This window comes from Pleurodeles waltl, chromosome 5 (genome assembly GCF_031143425.1).
Source record: "Pleurodeles waltl isolate 20211129_DDA chromosome 5, aPleWal1.hap1.20221129, whole genome shotgun sequence".
Taxonomy (NCBI): Eukaryota; Metazoa; Chordata; class Amphibia; order Caudata; family Salamandridae; genus Pleurodeles; species Pleurodeles waltl.
In genome coordinates this window covers 1,859,848,232-1,859,875,846 of record NC_090444.1, presented here as the reverse complement: position 1 = coordinate 1,859,875,846, position 27,615 = coordinate 1,859,848,232, and the positions used below count along the sequence as shown (strand labels likewise).

The 27,615-nt window shown below is 46.3% G+C and overlaps 1 protein-coding gene across 2 annotated transcripts in view; it reads left to right on the top strand.

Annotated features, from left to right (window-relative positions):
• LOC138296885 (solute carrier family 22 member 7-like) overlaps positions 1 to 27,615 on the top strand; it is a 248,671-nt gene that overhangs the window by 138,902 nt on the left and 82,154 nt on the right. For both annotated transcript variants that reach the window (XM_069236379.1, XM_069236378.1), the window contains one exon: positions 19,920 to 20,043. In XM_069236379.1, the coding sequence (XP_069092480.1) occupies positions 19,920 to 20,043 (124 nt within the window). The remainder of the gene's footprint in view (positions 1 to 19,919; positions 20,044 to 27,615) is intronic.

The following is a 27,615-nucleotide window of genomic DNA, read 5'->3' as shown; positions in this document are numbered from 1 at the left end:
CACAACAGGTGACACCTGTCGGCAAATTCTGAGTTTTGCTCGGGCTAACTAGCAGGGCCTCATCACCACCCAAGAGCATGGATGATTGGGCAGCCGAGTGCATGACACATGACACAATTGACTCCTCAGGGAAATCGTGGTCACTCAGATCGCATCCGTTTCTCTCATTTATATTAGTCTCACAAATACAAGGACAAACAGAGGCAGTATATGTTTCAATACGGTTTTAATGAGGCAACTGCATCTTAGATAATAAAGCATGTACTGCAATAACCAGGACGATGAAGCATGACAGGATTAAAATTGTGACAAGGAGAGTAAAGCATAAACATAATGCTATCATGTTGTCACTAGAGTCATTAAAATAATTCCTACCTAGGCTATATTAGAGCACAGCATGTTAAGCTCTAGTTCTGCCCTTCGGGTCCCCGGGGAAGACATCATCCCTCATACCTGAGCAAGAGGCCTGTAGCCTACAGAAGCATCTGTAGTGAAGCATTCAGCAATCAGCATACAGTTGTGGTCATATGGCTGGAATCTCCCTCTAACGCAGAGGTCTTCAAACTGGGGGGCGGGCCCCCCTAGGGGGCCCTCAAGTGATCCCAGGGGGGGCCCCAGAGTCTGGCCAAAAGAAATATTATACAGATAACAGGCCTTTGTTTTAAGCAGAAACATGTTATTGCAGTTTTAAAAAGGTAACATTACTTAACTGCATTGTTTAAATAGGTTTAGACATATTTAAACATTGCCATGTTTATAAAATAATTGTGTAAAATTCGGAGGGGGGGGCCAATGATTTTTATTTTTCAACTGGGGGGGCCTGGCATTAAAAAGTTTGGAGACCTCTGCTCTAACGTGTATGGGACAGAGAAGTGTTTTTATAATAAAACAGCTGATGTTCTGTAAAAATGTCCCTACGTAAGGATGTGTATGTTTCTATGAACACCAGAGACAAAGCGTTACCATGTTTACCGGCAACCTATCTTACTTCAGCCTTGAGAAAAGAAAGCACAGAGTGAAAGAAATGTCTTTTGTTTAAGAACGCAGTGCTGACCTAGGCAGAGAACAGCTAGATAGAGAGAAATAAAACAAGACTGCAAATATGGCTATTGTTAAAATACTAAACAAAGCTGAATGAAATATATCTAGGTTAAAGTGCACAGTGACAGGCCTAGTTTGCTAAAATAACATGGATGGAGCTATAACTAAAATGGCTACACCACAACTACCTTATCTTAACCTATGTTCCTGCATACATTTAACACCTCATGATACATATGAACCCGACCCCCCCAAAACACATCTTCAGATAAAGACAACAAAAACTACATCTATACATCAACTATCTACAGATGAAGTCCTAAACAAATACATATCTTTAATTTTGGGAAAATTTTATATTTTTTGTATTTTTATACACAGAAATACTAAACATCAACCCCCACCCACATAAAACCTAAATTTAAAAAAAAGAAAAACTTAAAATTGTTCCTACTCCCTACTAAAATCCATAAACCAATATACTTAACCTATTCTGCAACAAATAACCTGAACTAAGCTATAAAACATATTATGCTACAAACAAATGTATACAAGGGAAAGAGCAGAAAGGGTGCCTGTGGCTCTTTGTGGCATCATTGTCTTTCCAAAGCCTGCTTGATTTCTATGAGAGCAGGATAACAATGCCCATTTTATGTTCTAGCCCTGCCACTCTGAATTCAGGTCCGAAATTTATTTGCTCATATCCTGCTCAAAGGTGCCATGCCACTCTGAATTCAGGTCAGAAATTCATTTGCCCATATCCTGCTCAAAGGTGCCAGTGGGACCTGTTTGTGGAGTGTGGTGTACATGTTGTGGTGTTCATTTTGTCCTTTCTGCTTTCCTGTGGAGGTGCTTGGAACTGTTCATGCAGACCGGCCCTGGTCTGCTACTACTGCCTTGCTTTTGGTAGGCCTGTCCACTGAGAATGGTCCCTATGGGAAGATGCCCCACTTCCCAGATGCTTTCTTCACTTCAAATCCCTTGGCGCTCGCCCAATAGGCTTTGTTGGCTAGCCAGATGTCGCAGAACCTTTCCTCCAAGGTTAAGTGCTGCTTCTTCTCCTCTGGGCTAAAAGAACAGTTCATGGATGGAATGCTGAACAATGCAAACATTGACCCCCTAGTCACAATGATCTGAGTTAAATCCATTGTTTTATTGCCCACCACTCCACCCCAGTTTGAACCCAGCCGTATGCAAATCGGTTTTAACCTTGCTCTCCATGGGAACAGTCCAGCCCGAACTGCCAGGCCAGGTCCTCCCTCAACCAAAAACAAGCATCCTGGGTCCGGTTTCGGGGTATTACCACTCATCAACCAGGTAAACCTGAATCATGTGGCACAGTGAGCACGGGACCTACATCTGCGCAGAAAGAAAAACTGTCATACGAAGGGTAACTAGGAACTGGTACAATAATCATGATATCCTATTTCAATCAATCAATCAATTAGAATATGTAAATTGCAACACTGTCACCCTATGGGTATCTGGGAACTGTGTCTCTGTTGAAGAGCCATGTCTTGAGTCTCTTTCTGAAGTCTGCCAGTGTAGGGACTGTAGAGAGCTAAAGGGGAAGGTCATTCCAGGTCTTAGCAGTGATGTAGGAGAAGAAGCAGCCATAGCTGAGGATGAGATGATGCAGGGGGAGTGTGCAAGGGTGAGTAAAGAGGAGAGCAGGTGTCAAGGGGTTTGGTGGAAGTTCAGTCGATGGTTGAGGTAGACAGGTCCTAGGTCATGGAGGGCTTTGTAGGAGTGCATGAGGATCTTGTACTGGCATCTCTTCTGTATGGGGAGCCAGTAGAGGTCTCTCAGGTGGGAGACGATGTGGGGGTTCATTTGGGGAGGTCCAGGATGAGTCTGGCTGCAGCATTCTTTATGGTCTGGAGTGTTCTGAGGAGATGGGTGGAGATGCTGGCATAGAGGGCGTTGCTGTACTCGAGGCAGCTGGCGACGAGGGCCTGACCTACAGTCTTTCTGGTGTTGGTTGGAATCCATCTGAAGACTCTGCAGAGCATGTAAAGTGTGTGAAAGCAGGAGGATAAAACTGCATTGATTTGTTGTTGCATGGTCAGTTGGCTGTAAAGGATGATCATTCTATCTTTAAACATCACATGTTACACTTCTTATACCCCAAAATTATTTTGAAACATCTGCCATTATCTCCTAGTTTTCTAAGGCCAAAGTACCAAGGCCAAGCAAATGTTGCTTAATGCAAAGGCATCACCTTGGCACATCTAGGTGTGACCATGTCAGTATTGAGTTATATGGTGCACATTTCCTGCACTACTGATCATTAGTGTCCCTTCTACATCCTGCAGTTGCCTTGATTCCATTGCCATTAGCCAAAGTAAGATGAGCAAGTTCTCCAAAGTACACGTATTGTATCAGAAGATTGTGTGCCTGATATGGCAAGGACACATTTCTGGGCACATTTCTACCTAGACTTAATATGTGTATTAGATGTAAGAATAGACGGTGGATAGCTCACTCACATCACACAGAGATGTATAAAACATCTCCTATACGAACTCCTGTTAGTCCATGGTGGACCATGCCATGGCTCTTTATATACTCCCAATGTGATTGCAAGTATCCCACTACGCAGCCTAGTGTCTGTCCCATGTGTCAGATATTTATGTCACCTTGCTGCACACCAGCACTCAGCACATCCATTTGGTGTGTGCGTGCATGCCCTACATCTCATCTGCACAGGTATCTTGTGATGTAAATAGCTATTGCTGTCCAGAGTGTGATCCTGTTTGTGATCATTTTTGGAGACTATCATGGCCAACACAATCTGAAGATGGATGGGTATAGGCATGTTGGATGACCATGCTGTGCAGACATCCCTCCGGTCAAACACACCTTACTATATCTGTGAAGATGACGGAGATAGGAATGTTGATGTATCCACCATAGAATATGGGGCATCACATAATATGAGTGAGCCCTTTACCATGTGAAAACGTGTACATCTGTCCTTCCTACACTTAGGGGCTTATTCTCCAGTCCCTCAGTCCCAGCAGAACTTCAGTTTTTGTGAGGGTCATGGGATGCTCACATCTTCTGGTTATATCTCAAATGCGCATCAGAAAATATGATAACGCAAGGTGACAGTTGAGCCACAGCATGACTCACATCCCTGACAATGAGATCCAGTCACTTCAACGCACCAGGTCATAATTTAACTCACCAGCTTATATTCATGCAGAGGGTTGTTTTGATATGCATGATCTGCAGTTGCTTAAGCACAGCACAATATGTGGTGGAATACACACCCCTGAATATTTGAACTGGGCTAGTTTTGTGTACTAGTTTTTGAAGATCCCCTATATAATTTTAGAATTTTGGTGGTATTCCAATCACTGAGAAATTGAGTGATTACTGTTTTTTATGATTTCCTTAGGAAACATTTCCCCTAAAGAAGGGCTGTGCCCAAAATGCATTGGGATAAACGAAATGTATGGTTTGCCTGTCTATATGATGTGATGATATAACATTATATATTCTGGAAATAGGAGGGTCATACACAGAGACAAAAATGAACAAAATCTTCACTTTGAACTTATATGTGGAACATCGATTATATTTTGGAAGAATGATATAGGACCCGTGCTCATAGCAGGGTCATATATAAAAGACTACATAATGCCACCCTGCATGGCTTGTTGTGACCTTGTAAATATGGCACATAGGCCCTCATTATGACATCGGCAGTTTCCCCAGGAAACTGCCGATGCCAAGGGTTCCAGAAGACCTTCCACCCACCATAATATGCTACTGCAGGATTTCTACAACAATAAGGGAGGAAATCCGGCAGTACCAAAAAGACAGCCTGGCGGTGGCCTGCTGTGAGGCGCTGCTGGTGGTAGCAGCGCCCCTTGCCGTTCCCTGCCAGATGACAAAGTAAGTCGGGCATCTATCAGGGGAGGGGGTGGGGGTGTTGTGTGTGTAGTGTCTGCGTGTGTGTATAAATGTGTGTGTGTGTGTGCGTATGCATCTGTGAGTGTTATTGTGCATGAGTGGTTGTATGCATTTAAGTCAATGCGTGTATGAATGTTACGGTGAGTGCATGTCTGCATGTCAGGGTGTATGTGTGTGAGCATGTGTGAGTGAATGCGTGTATGAATGAGTGTGAGTGAATGCGTGTATGGATGTGGTGGTGCATGGGTTCATGTGTTGTGCTTGTGGGTGTGTGTGTGCATGTTTGCGGGGGGAGGGATTGGGGGCGCAGTGATTCTAGGTGGGGTGGGGTTTGGGGGTGGTGTAATTCTAGGGGGTGAGGGTTGGGGGGTGCTGTGATTCTACGGGGCCAGGATGTGGGGGCGTTAGGTCATTGCTGGGGGTTGGGGAGCCTTCTACCGGTGACAGGGAAGGAGTTCCCTGTCACCGGTAGCCCTAATGCCATGGATTTCATGGCAGTGATACCGCTGCAAAAACCATGGCGGTAGGCCGGCTCATTATACTGTTGGTGGTCATGTGTGCCCTGCCGGGTCAGAGATGCACATCTCCGGCCCAACGGTTCATACCGCCATGGCGGTATGAGTGATGATGCGGCGGGTTGGCTGTGGCCAACCTGCCACACTCATAATGTGGCGGTAATAATGTCACATTAACCCTGATGGTCAAAAGACCGGCAGGTTTAAAATGAGGGCAAAAGTCTTTCTGTCAGTACTGCGGAGTGCAACCCCCTCTGCTGTGTGGAGTAGCCATATACATCGGAGAGAGATTGCAATGTGAGCAACAACAATAGATATGTGTATCTGAAGTGCATTAGTTAGGTTTCCCATCCCCAGCAATGTTGACCTATGAATCCACTGCCACATAAGCTAACAGATTAGACATTGTGGTCATTGCTCTTTGGTTAGACCATCGATCCTGTCGTCCCTCATTGAGAGCAAACATATCCACTTTGACATTAGTCAGAGGCGACCACACATCCAAAAACTAACATCTACATTCCTGTCCAAATATTAATGTTACATATGGATTTTGTAGTGTAAGGAATGCACATTGAACATGGCATTCCACAAAGCATCCAACATCACACACAATCCTTGCACTACGCAATAAGCATTCAGGATGACACTCACTGGTAACATCCGGACTCCTGAAGCTCTCCACTTCTCTGACTGTGTAATGCTCGGGCCCATCTACAAAGCTTGACATGATACACTGCCTTGTGATTGTAGAACACATACACTGTGTTCAAGTGGAGCACACTACATATGAATAGTAAATGGCTATGTAACCCTTCTGGTTGTAACAAATCAAATGGGTCATGTGACATGCCTCAATAATACACAATCAGCAAGGTACAGCAATACCTGTGTCTCAGTCAGTTCTTTACATGCACATGACTATGCTATATACATCACACATTAGGCACCCTTGTTCCTTCATTAAACAGATATCAATTTCTGTCAGTGATGCATAGTTCTAGATATTGACCATACATGTCTTGTCATGGCCAAAGGTTAAACTTTGGAAATTGAACACCAACATGTATGAGATATTTTCATATGTGTAAAAGTCCATCTGTCAGATTTTTGGCTAAAGTCACATACATCAAGCCTCATTTACATGAGACATGAACAACTGGAGTGTTACAATTAAGAACAGCACCAGAAAGAGCACATACCCGAGTGCAGGGCAAGTTAGCAGATGCCCTGAGAGAGGTCCATGAATAGGAAAAGTGCACACTTTCTCAGTTTGCGCACAGCGCTCCTGTTTACAGGTGTACTGTGCTGCAAAGAAAGAAAGTGTTCCCTAGGTACGATAGGGCCACTGATCAGTGTGGGCGAATGACAGCCCAGTGTGTGGATGCCTCTGTGGCATGCTTCATCTTTTAGAAAGTGCTTTGCGAGGGCATGGCACTTTTGCGCAAAAACATATATGAGCCACAGACACTATAAGTACAAACCATCTGTAGGCAAATGGGACCCAAGGAAGAATTCACAAACTACGTGTACTTACCAGCAGTTCCACCAAATTTGATTCCGATGTAATCCAGTAGGTTATGTTCCTGACTGGGGACATCTGCCCAGTGATGTTTAAGTTGGTGGGTTGTCCGGTCTTCGTTAAACAGCCTCAGCATTTGGTACCAGGCCTTCTTTCACCTTAGCTTCCGCCCCTCCATCTTTCAGCCTTTGATGACCCTTCCACCACTGGCTACCATGTTGGGCAGGTAGTGAGTGATTAGCCACAGGAACCCATTGATCTCCTGAGTATTCATGGTACGTGCCCTTCCCTTCCCTGACATTTCCCTCCCCAAACATGATCTGAAGCAAAACAAACCCCAAACCCCCAAAACTACCCACAACTACCCCTAACAACAATAATACCCCTAAAGACGTACTCATGACAAAACACAGCACATTACAATACAATACACAATTACAAGAGATAATGTACACATTACGGATACTACAGGAACAGCAGACAGTACAACAATCTAAAAAAACACCACTCCTCTCTCCAGCACAACAACAAACACGCTCTCTCACAAGCACAGACTAAAAGTGAAAATAAAAGTAACTTTACAGTTCTTGGTTTTAAGCATGGCTGATCCATTGCATAAGTTCCTGTGTGGATGTGTCACATTTCCAGCTGATGTGTTGATTTTTTTATGCTTCCAACTAATGCGTGGATTTCACACAAGGTCTATCAAAGACCCATGTGATAATTCAGGTGCCTCGTTTGGGCAGCGTAATTTTCATCTGACGCGATGGTTGTAAAAAACACACATTAGGCTAATGCGTCTTTCTTTATGACGCAATGGTGCAAATGTGTGTTTTGCTGTGTAGTGTGATGTGCAATGCATGTAAACATCTACAGCGATTGCTGTGTTGCCTGTGAATAATTGAGGTGACCTGCTTACTGTCTCTACATGTGTGTAATGTGTGTGTGTAGGAAAGTACCATCTTGCCTGGCATGTTACCCCCATTTTTCACTGTATATATGTTGTTTTAGTTGTATGTGTCACTGGGACCCTGGTAACCCAGGGCCCCAGTGCTCATAAGTGTGCCTGAATGTGTTACCTGTGTAGTGACTAACTGTCTCACTGAGGCTCTGCTAACAAGAACCTCAGTGGTTATGCTCTCTCATTTCTTTCCAAATTGTCACTAACAGGCTAGTGACCATTTTTACCAATTTACATTGGCTTACTGGAACACCCTTATAATTCCCTAGTATATGGTACTGAGGTACCCAGGGTATTGGGGTTCCAGGAGATCCCTATGGGCTGCAGCATTTCTTTTGTCACCCATAGGGAGCTCTGACAATTCTTACACAGGCCTGCCACTGCAGCCTGAGTGAAATAACGTCCACGTTATTTCACAGCCATTTTACACTGCACTTAAGTAACTTATAAGTCACCTATATGTCTAACCTTTACCTGGTAAAGGTTAGGTGCAAAGTTACTTAGTGTGAGGGCACCCTGGCACTAGCCAAGGTGCCCCCACATTGTTCAGAGCCAATTCCCTGAACTTTGTGAGTGCGGGGACACCATTACACGCGTGCACTACATATAGGTCACTACCTATATGTGGCTTCACAATGGAAACTCCGAATATGGCCATGTAACATGTCTATGATCATGGAATTGCCCCCTCTATGCCATCCTGGCATAGTTGGCACCATCCCATGATCCCAGTGGTCTGTAGCACAGACCCTGGTACTGCCAACCTGCCCTTCCTGGGGTTTCACTGCAGCTGCTGCTGCTGCCAACCCCTCAGACAGGCATCTGCCCTCCTGGGGTCCAGCCAGGCCTGGCCCAGGATGGCAGAACAAAGAACTTCCTCTGAGAGAGGGTGTGACACCCTCTCCCTTTGGAAAATGGTGTGAAGGCAGGGGAGGAGTAGCCTCCCCCAGCCTCTGGAAATGCTTTCTTGGGCACAGATGTGCCCAATTCTGCATAAGCCAGTCTACACCGGTTCAGGGGACCCCTTAGCCCTGCTCTGGCGCGAAACTGGACAACGGAAAGGGGAGTGACCACTCCCCTGACCTGCACCTCCCCTGGGAGGTGTCCAGAGCTCCTCCAGTGTGCTCCAGACCTCTGCCATCTTGGAAACAGAGGTGCTGCTGGCACACTGGACTACTCTGAGTGGCCAGTGCCACCAGGTGACGTCAGAGACTCCTTGTGATAGGCTCCTTCAGGTGTTGCTAGCCTATCCTCTCTCCTAGGTAGCCAAACCCTCTTTTCTGGCTATTTAGGGTCTCTGTCTCTGGGGAAACTTTAGATAACGAATGCAAGAGCTCATCCGAGTTGCTCTGCATCTCTCTCTTCACCTTCTGCCAAGGAATCGACTGCTGACCGCGCTGCAAACCTGCAACATAGTAGCAAAGACGACTACTGCAACTCTGTAACGCTGATCCTGCCGCCTTCTCGACTGTTTTCCTGCTTGTGCATGCTGTGGGGGTAGTCTGCCTCCTCTCTGCACCAGAAGCTCCGAAGAAATCTCCCGTGGGTCGACGGAATCTTCCCCCTGCAACCGCAGGCACCAAAAAGCTGCATTACCGGTCCCTTGGTTCTCCTCTCAGCACGACGAGCGAGGTCCCTCGAATCCAGCGACTCTGTCCAAGTGACCCCCACAGTCCAGTGACTCTTCAGTCCAAGTTTGGTGGAGGTAAGTCCTTGCCTCACCTCGCTGGGCTGCATTGCTGGGAACCGCGACTTTTGCAGCTACTCCGGCCCCTGTGCACTTCCGGTGGAAATCCTTTGTGCACAGCCAAGCCTGGGTCCACGGCACTCTAACCTGCATTGCACGACTTTCTAAGTTGGTCTCCGGCGACGTGGGACTCCTTTGTGCGACTTCGGGTGAGCACTGTTTCACGCATCCTTGTAGTGCCTGTTTCTGGCACTTCTCCGGGTGCTACCTGCTGCTGAGAGAACTCCTTGTCTTGCTCGACGTCCCCTCTCTCTCCTGGTCCAATTTGCGACCTCCTAGTCCCTCCAGGGCCACAGCAGCGTCCAAAAACTCTAACCGCATGATATGCAGCTAGCAAGGCTTGTTGGCGTTCTTTCGGCGGGAAAACACTTTTGCACGACTCTCCACGGCGAGCGGGATCCGTCCACCAAAGGGGAAGTCTCTAGCCCTTTTCGTTCCTGCAGAAACCTCAGCTTCTTCTGTCCAGTAGAAGCTTCTTTGCACCCGCAGCTGGCATTTCCTGGGCATCTGCCCATCTCCGACTTGCTTGTGACTTTTGGACTTGGTCCCCTTGTTCCACAGGTACCCTAGATTGGAAATCCACAGTTGTTGCATTGTTGGTTTGTGTCTTTCCTGCATTATTCCTCTAACACGACTTCTTTGTCCTTAGGGGAACTTTAGTGCACTTTGCACTCACTTTTCAGGGTCTTGGGGAGGGTTATTTTTCTAACTCTCACTATTTTCTAATAGTCCCAGCGACCCTCTACAAGGTCACATAGGTTTGGGGTCCATTCGTGGTTCGCATTCCACTTTTGGAGTATATGGTTTGTGTTGCCCCTATCCCTATGTTTCCCCATTGCATCCTATTGTAACTATACATTGTTTGCACTGTTTTCTAAGACTATACTGCATATTTTTGCTATTGTGTATATATATCTTGTGTATATTTCCTATCCTCTCACTGAGGGTACACTCTAAGATACTTTGGCATATTGTCATAAAAATAAAGTACCTTTATTTTTAATATAACTGTGTATTGTGTTTTCTTATGATATTGTGCATATGACACTAAGTGGTACTGTAGTAGCTTCACACGTCTCCTAGTTCAGCCTAAGCTGCTCTGCTAAGCTACCATTATCTATCAGCCTAAGCTGCTAGACACCCTATACACTAATAAGGGATAACTGGGCCTGGTGCAAGGTGCAAGTACCCCTTGGTACTCACTACAAGCCAGTCCAGCCTCCTACAGTGTGTTGACAATGTACATATGTGGGGGTGCATACATTACTGGGATCACACTGTGAATAGGGTCAAATCCCTCTGTTAGTACAACAGCACATCTTACAAGAGGTGCCCTGTGAGTTAAATAAGTATTGGCACTAGATTACATTGTTTGAGATACCCCCATGGATGCCGCAAACTTGCACCGGCATTGGTGACTGTGTTCACTGGGATCCTGCTAAACAGGACCCTAGTGATTATGCTCCCTTTCCCAAAACTCTGTATTTCATCCACATTCGGCACACTGGTGCCCCACTGTAAGTCCCAAGTACATGTTACCTGCTAACCAGGGCATTGGGGTTCTAGGGGATCCCTATGGGCTGCAGCATATATTTTGCTGCCCATAGGTAGCTCAAGCAAAGGGTTCCGCAGGACCTCCATTGCAGCCTGTGCGTAAAGTTGCAAGCACCCTTTCACTGCCATTTTCCACCGCACCAGGTCACTTACAAGAAGACCTAATGGCAGGCCTTCTAGCCCAGAGGGGAGGGTGCAATGTACCTGTGTGTGAGTGCACCCCTGCTCTAGCAGAGGTGCCCTCATGAACTTCAGGCCTATTTTCCTGGACTTCGTGAGTGCAGGGATGCCATTTTACGTGTGTACTGGACAGAGGTCAATACCTATGTCCAGCTACATAATAGTAACTCCGAACATAGGTATGTTTGATATCAAACATGTTGGAATCATACCCCAAGGCTTTTGCAAGCATTGGTTGCATGATTCCATGCACTCTGGGGGCTCCTTAGAGGACCCCAAGTATTGCCATTCTGAGGGTTTGCGGGCAGCTCAAGCTGCTGCCACCTCCTAGACAGGTTTCTGCCCTCCTGCTGCTCAAGCAGCTCAAGACCAGGAAGACAGAACAAAGCATTTCCTTTGGGAGAGGGGTGTTACACCCTCTCCCTTTGGAAACAGGTGTTACAGGCATGGGAGGGGTAGCCTCCCAGAGCCTCTGGAAATGCTTTGAAGGGCAGAAAATGGTGCCCTCCTTGTATAATCCAGTCTACACTGGTTCAGGGACCCCCATTCCCTGCTCTGGTGTGAAACTGGACAAAGGGAAAGGCAGTGACCCCTCCCCTATCCATCACCACCCCAGGGGGTGCCCAGAGCTCCTCCAGAGTGATCCTGGGCTTTGCCATCTTGGATTCTAGGGTAGGTAGGGCACTCTGGGAGCATCCGAGTGGCCAGTGCCAGCAGGTGGCATCATACCTTCCCCTGATAGATGCTTTTCTGTGTAGCTGACCAAGCCCCTTTCAGGGCTATTTAGGGTGTCTCCTCTGGGTGTTTCCTCAGATTTGGATTGCAAGACTCCAGCAGGAATCCTCTGCATCCTTTACTTCACCTTCTTCCTGACGGAACTGCACCTGGACCCTCCAGGAACTCTACAAACTGCAACAAAGAAGCAAATATGACTTCTGCAACATTGTATCTTCAGCTCCTGCCAGAAACTGCAACTGTTTCCAGGTTGTGCATCATCTGAGGACTGCCTGTCTTCAGTCTGCACCAGAAGAACAAAGGAATCTCCCTTGAAGTGAAGGAGTCACTTCCCTGCTTCTGCAGGCACCCCTCTGTAGTGACGACCGGTGGCTTGGGTCACCTCTCCTGAAGAAGTGCGTGGATCCACGGTCCAGATGTCCAACTGTCCAACTTTTGTGGAGGTATGGGCTTGCCTTCCCACGCAAGGCAGTACCCACATGCACCACATGTTTTGCAGTTACCAAGGCTTGTTGACATTCTTCCACAAAGTTCTTCATGCACCTTGCAGCTCCCGCTTCCAGCACCTATTCTGTGATGCACACTTTCCTGAGTGGTACTCCGGCGGCGTGGAATCCCTTTGTGTAGTGCTGCATGGGCCTCCTTTTGCACCTTCTTTGTCCCCATGCTGTGGGACTACTGTGCATGCTGCCTGGTCTTCTGAGGGCTCCATGAGTTGCTGAGAGGCCCCTCTGTCTCCCCCTCCTGGGTAGAGGCCACCAGGTCCATCCTGATCCCGAGCAGCACCATTTTCTGCTAACCGCATGCTTTGCGTGTGCCGAGGCTTGTTGGTAGAATCCAGCAATCCAACCCGGACTGCAATCATCCATCCAGAGTGTGACATCATCTGCACCAACCAGGGGCCTGCATCCATCTTCGTGGGTGCAGTACTGATTGTTCTTCTTTACCGGTGGTTCTTCTTTTGCACTTTCATCCGGGTGAGCAGGGCTCCTGTTCTCCCTGGACTCGTCAGTACTTCTTGGACTTGGTCCCCTTCTTCCACAAGTCTTCAGGTCCCGGAATCCATCATTGGTGTCTTACAGTCTCTTCTGGGTCTTGCAAAATCTTCTATCACATGTTCTTGTGTATTCTAGGAAAGTTACTGTGATTTACTCCTGCTTTCCTGGGCTCTGGGGTGGGTTCTATTACTTACCTTTGGTGTTTTCTAACACTCCCAGTGCCCCTCTCCACACTACACTTGCCTTGTGGGAAACCGACTTTCACATTCTACTTTCTTAGTATATGGTTTGTGTTCTCCCTAGGCCCATTTAGAACTATTGTGATTTTCACTATTTGCACTGTTTTCTAACTGTTTTTACAGCTATTTCTGCATTCTAGTGTATATACTGTGTATATGACTTACCTACTAAGAAAGCATAGTCTCTAAGGTATTTTTGGCATTTGTGTCACCAAAATAAAGTACTGTTTTATTGTAACACTCAGTATTTTCTTTCATGTGTGTGAATACAGTGTGACTACAGTGGTATTGCATGAGCTTTGCATGTCTCCAAGTTAGGCCTTGCCTGCTCATCCACACTACCCCTAGAGAGACTGGTTTCTAGACACTGACTACATTTCACTAGTAAGGGATAACTGGACCTGGTATAAGATGTAAGTAGCTTAGGTGACCACTACAAACCAAGCCAGCCTCATACACATATTAGTTGCAGACAGCAGATCTATGGTCCGTTCACATACGCACCATCACAGATTGGTGACTATCTCCAACACACACACCCTTGCATCATGGTGTACATGTGTAAGCGTTGTGCCCTCAAATACTTTTAGCTTAAAGGGATAGATTCCTGCACCACAAACTAATAAACTATGCAATTTCCTTGTTCAATGTGTCCTGCAGGACGCAGGACAAATAAAAATTGGTAATGACAAGGAGACATGCTGTTATTTATCCTCATTACACCTCCCGTGGGAGGCACGCTAATTGGAACTAGTCCCAGGGTCACATATTCTTGGATCTGTGAAAATGTGTAAGATCATCATTGGTGTTGCATGGGAAAACTCACTCGAAGGCCCATGGAACACATCTTTAAGATAGGATAAGGCAATGCTGCACTTTGTTCTGACTTGCCTTACTCCATATCTATGGAGCCACGCAAGGGCACATAGGCTGACTTTGCACTGGTTCATAGAAATGAATTGGGGACATGCTCCAACAGAGCGTAATAGACAATGATGCTCCAGCAGCGCCATCCACTTGTACATGTGGTCCAAAGTGTTGTACGCGATCTCTACATGTATGGGTTGTTGGGTTGTGTTGAATATATGCTATGTAGTATGGCATACGTATGTAGGCCCACACCTGCCAAGTATGCACTGTCTCAGTCAGCAAATACAGAGATGGTTATTTTATTATTCATTATTTACTGTTATTAGGTCAGTCATGTACCTCAGATGTACTTACCAACCAGTCGGCCAGTCCCATATCTCACATTCTGGAATCGCTCAGTGATGATGGAATTCCGCAAGATAAGGGAAACATGAGCACTCCCCGGGTATTTTCCAAGGACATTGATGAAGAGGCCCTGATGGTCCACGATTGTCTGTGCCTTCATGGGATGCCTGTGCTTCTGATTGCGGTGCAGGTGGGCTATAGCTGCAAGAGGCACCAGCTGCGCCTGGCTGCAGTTTATTGCCCTCAATACATGTGGAATTCCTGCAATGGCATAAAGGCCTTGGTTGTTTTCCTGTTGGTTCTGCAGTGCGGAAACATGAGGTACTAGGATGTGAAGCTTATAATGGTGTCCAGGATGGAGGGGTGGAATGCCGATAAAGATGGCTGTGATACCCTGCACTCTGACTCTGGTAGATTGGTACATTCCAGATGCCAATATCTGTAGTACAGCCAGTAGCTTGGTCTGTGGAAGGATGTTGATGCACTGCTTCAATGTTTTATGCAGCCTTGGTGCCATCTGATGCAGGAGCTTGACAATAGACTTCCTCCTCAGCCTGTAATAGACAATGATCTCCTCCTTCCTGAGGTCAATGAGAGTACCCTCTGCCGGTATGTGGCGCTCCCTTTTACAGCCCTTCCTCCCTGGTGCAGGTGGTGGAAATAGTGGTGGTGATGGTAGTGATGGTGGTGGTGGTCTTCTTGGGGCTCCAGGTTATACTAAGAGTAGATTCATGGTATCCTATAGCTTGCCAAAGTGATTTGGGTATGTTCTCCTTATGTACTAGTGCAAATATGTCATTTTTACACCTGGTCTGACGATGACTTAATTTTTTGTTGCTATTAGAGTCTGCGCATTCTTTGCCAAAGAAGCACCGTTTTTAAATTTCCTTGTAGAAATGGCTGCCTCAGTTCCACATGTTTTTTTTTTTTTAAATGGAACACCTACCTTGCTTATCATTGTCAGTATCAGATGCAGCTGGATTTGGCACAAGGAAAAATTGACGCACACGAGAGAAAAGTGACGCTAGAGGCCTCTAGGGTCACTTTGTGAATATGGAGCTAAAAATGTGCGCTGCTGCATCAAAAGTAAAATGACACAGCACCAGCGCAAGCTCCTTGCAAATATGCCTCAATGATTTGGTAGGTGAATTTGCAGAAGGATCATTAATGGGGGAGAAACCCTAGTGATGGCCAGCATCAGCCAGAACACTCTGCCGCCTCCCAGTTGGAACCCAAGGTATAAGGCCCAGCCCTCCATTTGCACACCCCGGCCGGTGAAGTGATCTGCAGCCACAGGGTGCTTGGGCAAGTGCTGCGCATGGGGCACCAGATCAATGCACAAGGCTCTCATAGATGGGCATGATGCAAGAGACAGCCCTTCTGAGAAGGAACCCATGCTCATCTAGCATGTACCCAGAATTGCATTTCCTTCCTGGGATGGGACTCACTAAAGACTCTGCCACTTGGGTCTTCTATTGCCTGATCTCAGCCCCCAGGACTTTGAGTAACCAAGAAATAGCCTGACTTGGAAGGCATGGTAGTATGGATGAGATGGAGCTGGAGCCACAAGGGAACCCTGCCTCTTCTCGGTGGCGGTGCAGTGTGAACTGCTTAAAGAAGCAGGAAGAGACACCATCCATGACCCCTTGCACTTTTTTGCAGGTACCCCCAGGGAGAAAGAGGGGAGTTGCTTTAATGGTTTTTGGGGAGGGCACTCCAGAAAAATATTTGTATTGCTGGGAGCAAAACTGATATGACCCATATTGGCATCTGTAATTACCTAAAACAACAAGAATAGCCAAATGTCGTGTCATCTAATTAGTAACCCACAATGATGCCTATATCTAGTGAAACCATAGCCAAGGGAATGGATTTGCCAGAATCAGCTGGGAAAAAAAACATCCTGTTGACCTTGACTCTAGTCTGGCACTGTGAAGAAACAAGAGGGCTGACATCATTGCCAGCTGCTGCCTGGGCACTCTGGTCACCATTGGGCCGGCATCATTGCCAGATGCTGCCTGGGCACTCTGGTCACCATTTTGTCTAGAGCCATCTGGTCACTGGGCTTGCCGAGAAGATGGCCAGACAATGGCTGGCTGACTAGCTGACTAGCTGACTGGAGAGCTGGTCAGAGCAGCCAACTCTGACCTATATCTCCCCCTCGATTCTTTAAGCCATCACTTAATAGAAACTTAATAGTCAAGGAAAAATGGGCTTCCCAATCAGGATCAAGGTGAGGAAGGGTTTGGTTGGGGCTTAACGCTCTCTAGCTCCCCTGGTTTGGGCACTAGGAAGGTGGAAGGCTCCGACCCGGGTCATCATTTGCTGATGGAATGTGGTGACAGTCCCTCTCCAGGACATAGCTGGTGCAGGCTAGAGAGGACTCTTCTATCCCTCCAGTGTATGGAGCAGAGACAGGATGCCCATGAAGGCCCAACCCACAGGCTGCGGTTGGATGAGGTTTATGCAGCCTAGGGCAACAAAGCAGTGAGTGGCTCTAGGGAGGAGCTTCCTGAGCACTGGCCTAGTTATTAGCTGCCGCCTGAGCACTCTGGTTGCATGGCCAGCCTGAGTCATCTAGTCACAGGCTGGTCAACCAGATGACTACTCGGTGGCTGGCCAACCAGATGACCCGACAGTGGCTGGCTGACCATGTGACGAAGGGCAAGATGGTGCAGCCAGTTCTGACTTGTTTCTTCACCTGGATTCTGTGAGCGCCACTTTGTGGGGGCTTGATAGTGGCAGAAAATAGCTTCCCAGGCAGACCTTAGGGAAAAGGGAGATTGGCTTGGGACTTAACCTTGGTTAGCTACCCAGGTTTGAGCACCAGGAAGGTGGAAGGCACTAAACCAGGACACCCTTAGCAGATAGACTAGGATGACAGTCCAATCCCAAGGCATGGTAGCTTCTGATTGAGGAGGATTCTTGTGTAACTCCAGGTTGTGAAAAGGAGATGGAACAAGCCACTGTACAAATCCTGGGGTAGGGTGGAGTTGGACTGCTTGCAGGCTGAACAGTCCCATTAATCCCCAATCAGAGGTGGATGAAGCCATGGCTTTCACCTGAAACGCCCGGTCCCCTCAGGCCAGGCCTCTAGGCAAAAGAAAAGGTCCTTTCCGATATCCAGGGCTCGTGGCATTGGACTGAGGAGAAGTCTAGGGCTCCTGCATCCGGAACAGCTTCTGTAATCCCCTGTGAGAGGTGGGCAAAGCCATGGCTTTATAATCAAAGGCCTGGTCCCCACAGGCCTGGTCTCCAGACAGAGAGCAGGGCCACCTTCCCTAACTGGGCAGGTTGGTATTAGGCAAGGATGAGTCTGGGGCTTATGAGGATAAAATAGCTTCTGAACCACCCCCATGAGAGGGTGGGCGAAGCTATGCTTTCACCTTTGAGGCTGTGTCCCCATATGCCAGTAGTGACAGCCAGAAGGCAGGGTCTTCTATCTTGCCCAGGCCAGGGTTGTATTCCACCTATAAGGGTTAGCTAGGTTTCAGGATGTGCATCAAACTGCTTGCCTGTTTTATGTAGGCAAAAGTATCACCAGTCACATTTCATTACCATTGCCGATACAGCCAGTCGGGAAATATGAGTGTGCCAACTCTCTGAACCACATCACCAGCCAAGCAGGCTTGATTTGAATTCTACCCCTGCCTAGTTTTAATGGCACTGTTTAACTAAATGCTTACTTTCAACACGTTTCCAGTACACTCTGGGCCACATTTACAAGAAACTGGCACCTTAGTACTGATGTGCCAGTTTGCTTGCGTCACCCATGCACAACTACCGACACCATGGTGCACCGTATACATAATACTGCTCACCATGGCAGTGGTTATGCCAATAGCATCAGAAGTTTTAACTCTATTGTGGCACTTTGCTCCATTAGCGTAAACAATTTGGACGCTATTGGAGCAAAGTGCAAGGAGGCCTATAGGTTAATATGGGTGTGTCATTTTAACACCTGCTCTGAACAGGCATTCAAAATTACGCAAAAAATGGCGCAGTTAACTCTTGTAGATTTCACTGCATCATCTTTGCAAGCCTCCTAGCGCCAGAACACCCCCTTGCATACATTTTGCCTGACACTGGCATAATGTGGCAAAAGGGGTCACAAAGTGGCGCAATGCATACATGCATGCAAATACAACGCAGTGAAAATTGCCTCCTTGAGCCACATTATTGAAAAAAAAACTATGCTAGTGTGGTGCAAGGTGGCGCTGTGGCCTTGTAAATCTGGCCCTATGTCTGATAATTAGGCGTTTCAACAACATATTCCAAAAACTATTCTGCTTTCAAATCTTCACCCTTTTCTCCTCTTCTGCAATGAAGCAGATGGGAAAAGTTCTATCTGTACAGAAAATTCTGTATTCTCAACACTTTGAGCTCTTTAGTCACCTCTCCCCCACTTCAGGAGAACTGGATTTGCTTGCCTAATGTAAACTGTGTCAGCAATGTCGGCACCAGATTTCTGCAGCTGCCACTAACTCTTATCCCTGTTTACCTTTGAACATTGGAATCACAAACAGCAATATGCTGATGCATCTCGGGCTAATGCTGAATCCCTTCTGTGGTACCTCCTGTCCCTCTATGTGCCTCTGTGTGCTGGTCTCCTGTCCAGCCATCTACTTCTAGTGTAACCATTGACATATTGCTAATCTGCATGGCTACATCAGTGCTTAATTTAAACAAGTGGGTTCTGGTGCTCAGCACCGGAACTTAATTGCCAACACCTGCACTTATGACAGTCTGCCACATGGTGGCGCTGTCTGTCTAATTTAGAAATTAGCACAACAGCCGTTTATTAATTCAATACACAATAAAATTACTAATACCTTCCCACTAAGCCATTCAGATAGTGTTGGGCACTTGTAGGAGTGTGATGCTTTGTAGTTTTGAGAATTCTGTCATTTCTAGCACTGGCAGGGGTGCAGGTGGCAATGGCCTCCTGACAGAGGCCTTGGCACTTATTTTTTTTACAAATTAAGCACTGGACAACATTCACTGCTATATTCAAAATCTATTCTCTATCTCTAAAACACTCATTTTACTGTCTTCACTGTTCCCTATAGATCAAGACCAGCATTGTCTCATCATGATGATTGTTTTTCTTTAACATTATCTCTCGCTGAAATTTCTGATGAACTGTCTACATGGGATTATGTACATATACATCCAACCCCTGTGCTGTGTGAATAATTTTCCTGATCCTTCATTCATCAAAATCAGAGACTAGAAGAACATTTGTACAAACACAGACATTACTGCTGCTTTACCTTCCCCTCTTCCCACAGGTGGCTTCCAGAGTCTCCGAGATGGCTGTTGAGCAAAGGCAAGGTGAAGGAAACGTATGCTCTCTTGGTTCGTTGTTCTTCAGTGAACGGTCAGGCTCACGTGTCCCCCAGTATAAACATGGAGGTGAGAGGAGTTCAGCACTGAGGTATAGTGGTCATGCATGTCACCAATCCTTTGTGAGTGTTCTCTCGTTAATCCCTGCCACTTGTCTTGTTGGTTCTGCTGTGTGGATGAAAAGGATTTGAGTCCCCGACCGCCAGCCTGTCCACGGTGGTAAACACCGCCTTGGAAAGGCTGGCGGTGAGGGAGACTTAGGGTACCCCTGGGGGCTCCTGCACTGCCCATGCACTTGGCATGGACAGTGCAGGGGCCCCCAGGCATAGCCCCGTCACGCATTTCACTGCCCAAATTTCGGGCAGTGAAATGTGCAACGGGTGCTACTGCGCCTGCTGCACATCTGCATTGCCGCCGGCCCTATTACGAGCCGGCAGCAATGTTGATGTGACTTTTCTGCTGGGCCAGCGGATGGTAACACTGTTACCGTCCGCTGGCCCAGCGGAAAAGTCGTAATAGGGAGCCAGAAATACCGCCAGCACTGCAGCCTCAGCGGTCTTTTGAAAAGACAGCCAAGGTTGTAGTGAGGGCCTATGTCTGCTCAAGGCATAATGTATACAAGGAGGACGTTCCCCCATTAGATTTCTTTGCACCATTTTTAACACCTGCAGAAAGCAGGTGTTAAAATGAGGCTCCCATTGTTTTCAATGGGCCTCTACGTGCTTTGCATGATTAGCGTCAACATTTTTTACCAAAATGAATACATTTGACGCTAGTTCCATAACTACCGCCATGGTGCACTGTATTTTAAATACGGGGCACACATAATGGCATTAGGGGGGCGCTAAGGAGTGCAGGAAAAGTGGCACTGTATATGATGCAGCACCATGTTTCTTAAATTTGGTCCTTTGTATGGCAGCAGACAAGCCAAACTGATTGTAAAGTCAGAAGCCCTGGGTGCAGTCATCATGAGCGAGCCTGCGACTCATTAAGGGCCTGATTTAGAACTCGGCGTATGGGTTACTCTGTCACAAAGGAGATGGGTATCTGGTTTGCCAAAATCTAAATCCCATAGAATACAATGGGTTTTAAATTTTGGCAGATGGGATATCCGTCACTATTGTGACAGAGTTACCCCTCCACCAATATCTAAATCAGGCCCTTAATCATTTTTATCAAATTGATACGGAACACTAGTGCCACAAGTCTTTTGACAGGTGTTCCATTTCCTGCATGCCCTCTGTGCTATTCCCTACAGCCTCACCCCACTGCAGTGCTTGTTTTATAATCACATTGCATTCAATATAGCCGGACTGTTTCTTGCTGTTCACCCTCCTAGAATAGGCTAGTTCCAGCAATTTAGCCTAAAATATGAGATGCCTAACCAGAGTACACTGTCCACTACAACACTCCTACACAAGGAAATGGGCTGCAATGTCATCACCTGCCTCCTGACTTCTATCTGCCCTAAATGTAAAGTCCCAGCAACAGCCCCTAACTGGGTTCCAATGCACACAGCCGCCTACATTAAGGAATGTCTCCCATCCCCAAGGAAACTCAAGTAACTCTGTCCATTTTGGTAGCTTGTTGTCAAGGAACAGCATAACACTAACATGAAAGATTCACTTTGTAATACTTGTTTACCGTTAATTTTGAGGAAGAACTTTGAATGTTTGGTGGACTGGGTGTTCGGAACGTACACTGGTCGGTGTGTCTGATCAGACGTCATACTACTACATGGAGCTGTGCACATCAACAGAAGAAATGAAAGAAAAGGACTGGATAAGAGATTTGTCTCCACTGCTGGAGTTTGGGCCATATTCCAGGATTGAGAAACACAAATTTGCTGTGTTGCGAGCTGAGAACCTCGTGCAAGAACTGCTTATCTCAGGCATGCTCCTGCTGCCGAAACAAGAAGGAGGTGCCAATCCTGCACAACAAAGGTAATACCAAGAAAAGCTACCATTTCTGGTTCTTTCCACCTTGGAGACAACCCAAGTGGAAGAGTAACCATTGGGGAAGAGAGGAGAGCTCAAGAAATTCAGGTCTGGTCCACCCTTTATTCCAGGTATGCTCAAGGTGTTCTGAATGTTGTACTTCTCTCCCACTAAGCATATCCACTAGGACTGGACAGAACCCGAGGAGTTTTACCCTGCAAAATTCTGCAGAGTTAGATAAAAACTGCTAGGTTCCCTGGACTTCCGTGAGTGGAAGAATTCAGGCACGTTGCACTGCTCGTGCTGATTTTTAGAGCCAAGAGCTTGTTCCGCCCTGTAAAACCTGTGTGAATGGCACCATTAGGCATGCCAAAGGGTGCAGCTTCTTTCTGCTGTTCAAGTAGAGATTTTTTACTCAAGTGGCAGCTTTCTCAACAAGAACTGTTGTGACCTGCTGCAACTGCCCACATTGAGAAATCTCACCAGGAGGAGTTCTAGCACCTGAAAATCATGTTAAGGGATGCAAATTCTCACTCACACTCGCCAACTTAATGTTGGCGAGCTACACGCAAGAAAAAACTCCACCATGCGCTGTTGGTAGAGTTTTGCCAAAACTCTGCACCCTAGGCAAAATGCAGAGTGGGCTAAATGATGCAAACTCCAGCGGGGCAGAATCTTTCGCTCACTCTTAATATCCACGTCACATAATTCATACCTGCATTGCTGATCATCTACTTCACTAAAATGCACAGGGCTCTTGTTTTCCCCTATTGCTGAGTTAGTGCTGTGCCATTGTTTCTTCCCTCTAACATCGTAGAACTATATAGTTTAAAATGACCATAAGTGATTTCTGTCCTTCTGTTGCTATACCACAAACTTGGACATCAGCGTGCCTCATTCACAGGACAAAGTAATAGGCTGAGAGATATAACATCACACTCAATGCTCCATGTTCTCTGAACTCTCCTGTTTGTATGTTATGGTATGTGTATTTGCATTTGAATAGTGCACAACCCACCTGGAATACATTTAGGCACAGAACCATAAGTTGTATGTGCTGATTGAGAATAGGGGCTAAGTGAAGAGACGGATCTGTTGTGCAGGGCATGTCATTCCAGGCTTTAGTACTGAGGTAGGAGAAGGCATGAATGCCAGATCTGCTTCTGTTTATGCAGATGTACGTGGGAGTAAAGATGTCTGGTAGGTTTGTTGAAGTTTATGAGGCTGTTGAGGTACATGGAGTCAATGTTTTGTAAGGGTTTTCAGCTTTTCATGTGTGACTGAGGAGTTTGAAGAGTGCTAGTTTGTGGACTGGATCCAGTGCAGCTCTTTGAGGTGCAGGGTGATATGAGTGCAGAGTGGGAGGTTGAAGATGTGCCTGGCTGCCGAGATTTGAATGGTCTGGACTCTTCTGGGCAAATGAGCATTGATTTCAGCATGGAGTGCATCGCTTTTGTCTATCTTGCTGGTGACAAGGGCTTAAATGATAAGGGTTGGTGGGGAGTCACTTGAAGATCTTTTTGAGAACAATAAGGGGCCTATTTATACTCTGTTTGCGCTGAATTAGTGCCAGTTTTTACTCTAATTCAGTGCAAACTTAACTCCATATTTATATTTTGGTGCTAGACATGTCTACTGCCAAAATATTGGAGTTAAAGTAATTTTTTGCCTGCGGAAAACTACCTTGCCATACTTATCACCCGTGCTAAAATCAAGCACAGGGGATGGGGGCCTTAAATAATGGCATTATTTACGCCTGGGTCAGGGCAGGCGTTAGGGGACCTGTGGGCCTTTTTCCATGAGACCATGGAAAGAGCCCACAGGTGTCCTTCCCTAGACCCAGGGACACCCCCACTCACACCAGAGGGACAGCAGAGGATGGGGGACCCCATCCCAGGTAAGAATGGGTGGGCAGAGGTAAGTATTTTTCTTTATATTTTGTAGTGCCACAAGGGGGCCTAACTTGGCCCCCCTACATGGCACTGGGCCCAATGGCCATGCCCATGGGACATATGTTCTCTGGGCATGGCTATTGGGGTGGTGGGCACGACTCCTGTCTTAACTAAGACAGGAGTCATGCCCATGGTTTCTTAGTGCCAGAAAAGTACGCTAGTCTGGTTAGAGGCATTATTTATGCTTCTGCCCATTCTAGAGTCATCCTTTGACGCTAAACCCCCTGTTCCCCCTATAGCTCCCCCACCCGGCTAGTGTTCTTTTTTATGATGCTAGCTGGGCCTTATCGCTGGTTACCATCATACCATAAATATGACACCCGGATGGTATCCTGGGATGGCGCTAGTTGGCGGTATACATTTTGACGCTAAACTGCATTAGTGGAGTTTAGCGTCAAAAAGTATAAATCAGAGCCTAAGTGTGTAGAAGCATGAGACAGAGACTGCATACGCTTGGCCAGTTACAGTGTGTGGGTTGTTATTAGACTTGATATTTTTAATGTGGTCTTCCCTCAAGCTTGTTACCTTGTCCCCCTCATTTTCTGGATTTGGTTGGCATGAGGAGTCAATGCCCTTTACCACTGCTAACCAGTGCTAAAGTGCTCCTGTTTTTTCTTTGTAAAATAGGTAAATTGACTTAAACCCAAGAGGCAGTATGAGTTCCTAGTATATGGTGATACATGCACTCAGGGCCTGTAAATAATTGCTATTAGTGTGCCTGCATCGCTTGTTGTGTCACCCAGTAAAGTAACACTTTAAAACATGTCTCAGGCCTTCCACTGTATACTGTGTGCAGAATCAAATTGCCAGTTTGACCTGGCAAAAAACCCTGTGCTGTTGTTGCTATGGCAGAAAGTACAGATCTTGCCAGACGTCAATGGTGGTTGCTGTACTGCTAAGAGTTGGAGTCAATGTAACTTTGTGTTGGCTGTTTCTAACCTATCTGCTGGCCACCAGTCTTGTGCCCTGCCGTGGATCTTTCTCCTACTGGTGAAGGCTGCTGGGCCACTCTGATGCATGCTGACCAGTATAGCTCCTTTTGCAACCCCAGCACGTGATCATGATGATTGAGTCAGCCTCTGTCCTGCTGAGCCCTCAGTGCAGAACTGCGCAGACTGTCAACACTGAGGTTGACGGCAGCAACTATGATCTGGCAGCTGCAGGGAGCTATTCACTGTGAGCAACAAGAGGTATGGCTGAAGCCCTGACAGTGGTAGGATATACTTGATATCTGCACTGATCACATGGGTGAGAATGGCTGTGATATCTGGCTGCTTTGGGCTAAAAAAACACAGAGGTACCTAATTTCAACCACAATTCCCCGCTTTTGTTAGCTCGCCTGGCCGAGGAAACCACATACAATCTACCATATTTGCCGTACCTGGCAATGCTTACTGACGCTGTGGGGTTGTCCCCATATGTCGCTCGTTAACCACTGGGTCTCCATGATCTGTTTCCTGAACCACCATGGGCAAAACTGACCTAAAACAACCAAAGCTGGCCTTTGACTCTAGGGGCTTGACAAGATCTGCTTCTCAGACTGAAGCTGGCTTTTCCACTCTAGAGGCTTGAGACCTGCTCTGGAAGAGGATCATGACATGAGATGTATTCTACTGGAGATGGAGGTGAGCCTCCCACAAACAGAAGCTAAACTCAACCATTTAGCAATGTGTCCAGATCAAATGAGGGAGCATCTTGATAAATATGTCACATGTCTTGATGAGGTGGAACATAAGATCTCCGATGTGGAGGATGGATCAGAATTGAATGACACTGTTGTACAAATCGAGGTAGAGATGTCCAGAGTCTGCAAAAATGAAGATCTGGCATTACGTTACAGGCGGAGCAGTCTGTGTAGTGATGGACTGTCTGAATCACCAATACAGGCAAGATGGAAACTTTTATAGAACAGCTGATAGGAGACATGTTGGACAGACAAAGATTTTTGTCCTGGAGCGAGAACACAGAGCACTGGCACTCGTCTGCCACCACGTGCCCTGTGCGGTCCTCCTTCTCAACTAGTGTCATGGTTATGCCGCCGTTGCCTGCACTAGGGAGCAGAGACACCTAGAGTATACATCTCAGTCATCTCCAGCTACACAGATTTAATGCTAGTGGTTGAGGTGACTATGTAGCCATTCACTGATGTGAAGAAGCTTCTATCACTCCAAGGCGATCCAATACACAATGTTATCGTCTGCAATGTTGCGGTCCCAGCTGGATGGCCATCCTCTTTTCTTCACTGACCCCAAAGATGCCATGAAATTTCTAAAAATCAAACTTAAGAAGTACGGTGACTCCGTGAATCAAAATTGTGAATCCACAAATCAAAAAGAATGACTGTCAGATCTGCAGTTGTTTTACCTAGTACTGTAAATAAGCATGTTCATCTCATGTTAACAACAGCTACTGGAGAAGCTGAAAAGAGATTTCAACCTCATTACTTTGTACATATTTCTATGAAGCATTTTAGTTTTCCTTTAGCTTACACAGTGCTTCTACACTAAAGCTTCCCTGTTGCATTATCTTGATGGTTGGCCAACAGCATTCTCTCAATGTCTGCCATTAAAGGCCACTCCTTGGCCATGGCTGGTCGACCAATACTGCAGCATATGATAGGACTGGAGTTGCTGGTGCAGGCCCCTAAACCCTGTGTTGTTCACCAGCTTGTTTAAGAGTAAACACAGGGATTCTCACTGAGAGTTGGGATGTTATGTGACATGTATTTGTAAAGCAAGCTATGAACCACAAGGTTGTCCTGGCACTGATCAGATGTGTATGCCTATCCCTGTTTATGTTAGGATGGTTAATAGAAAAGCCAGGTCTTCGGGATATTCAGTTTGTGTGGAATGTGGTGCTGTGTTAGTTATAGGGTTATGGTTTAATTCGTTACTACATTTCAATCCTTTGCAGGGCCCGACCGCTCAAAATTGTTTATTCTCCTTCACTGATGGCATTTGCACTATTTACTCTCCAAACTGAAAATGCTAGTGCATACCATTAATCTTATCACCTAAAATATTCGAGAGTTGTGTAACCCCAAATTGCGGTAGCAGGTTATAGTTTATTTTGAGAGGCATGATGCTAAAGTTGTCTTATTAAGAGACCCAAACAGACCATTCAAATTCTTGCTTTATGCTGATTGCTGCGGCCACTCCCATCACTTTACTTAATTTGGCACATATAACTGTGGTGTGGCAATACTAATTTGTAAAACACTATGCCTCAGACCAGACTTTGTTTATACTGGTCCACAAGGTATCTGTGTGTACACTGCTCCTTCACACTTAGTTTCTCAAATGATTGACCTCATGGTGATGCTCCATGTGGAACGATTCTGCTCAGTATTGGTTGACGAGTGCCTTAGTGCAGCTTCATATGTTTGTGGCACTAAATATGCAAGTGGCTAATTATCCAGTGAAAGGCTTAGTGGTACATAATCTCTGCTATTTACCAAGTGGTCAGCTAAATACCTAAGACTGTGTATCGGGATGCAGGCTAAATAGTAGAGATCATATACTATTTGAACCGTGATCAGATAAACAGTCTGAAGGAAGGCTCTGGTTACCTGGACATAAAGAAATAAAGGATTCCAGGCAAAGGCAGAATAGGGGCCATCTTAAAATGTGGGCGCAGGAAAGTGTGTCAAGCTTTTGAAAGTAAGTGCATATACAAATTTGCAAAATAATGTACAAATGTAAATGAATACATTAAGCTAGGTTGTTTAAGGGTGTTGTCCTTGTTCATATTTC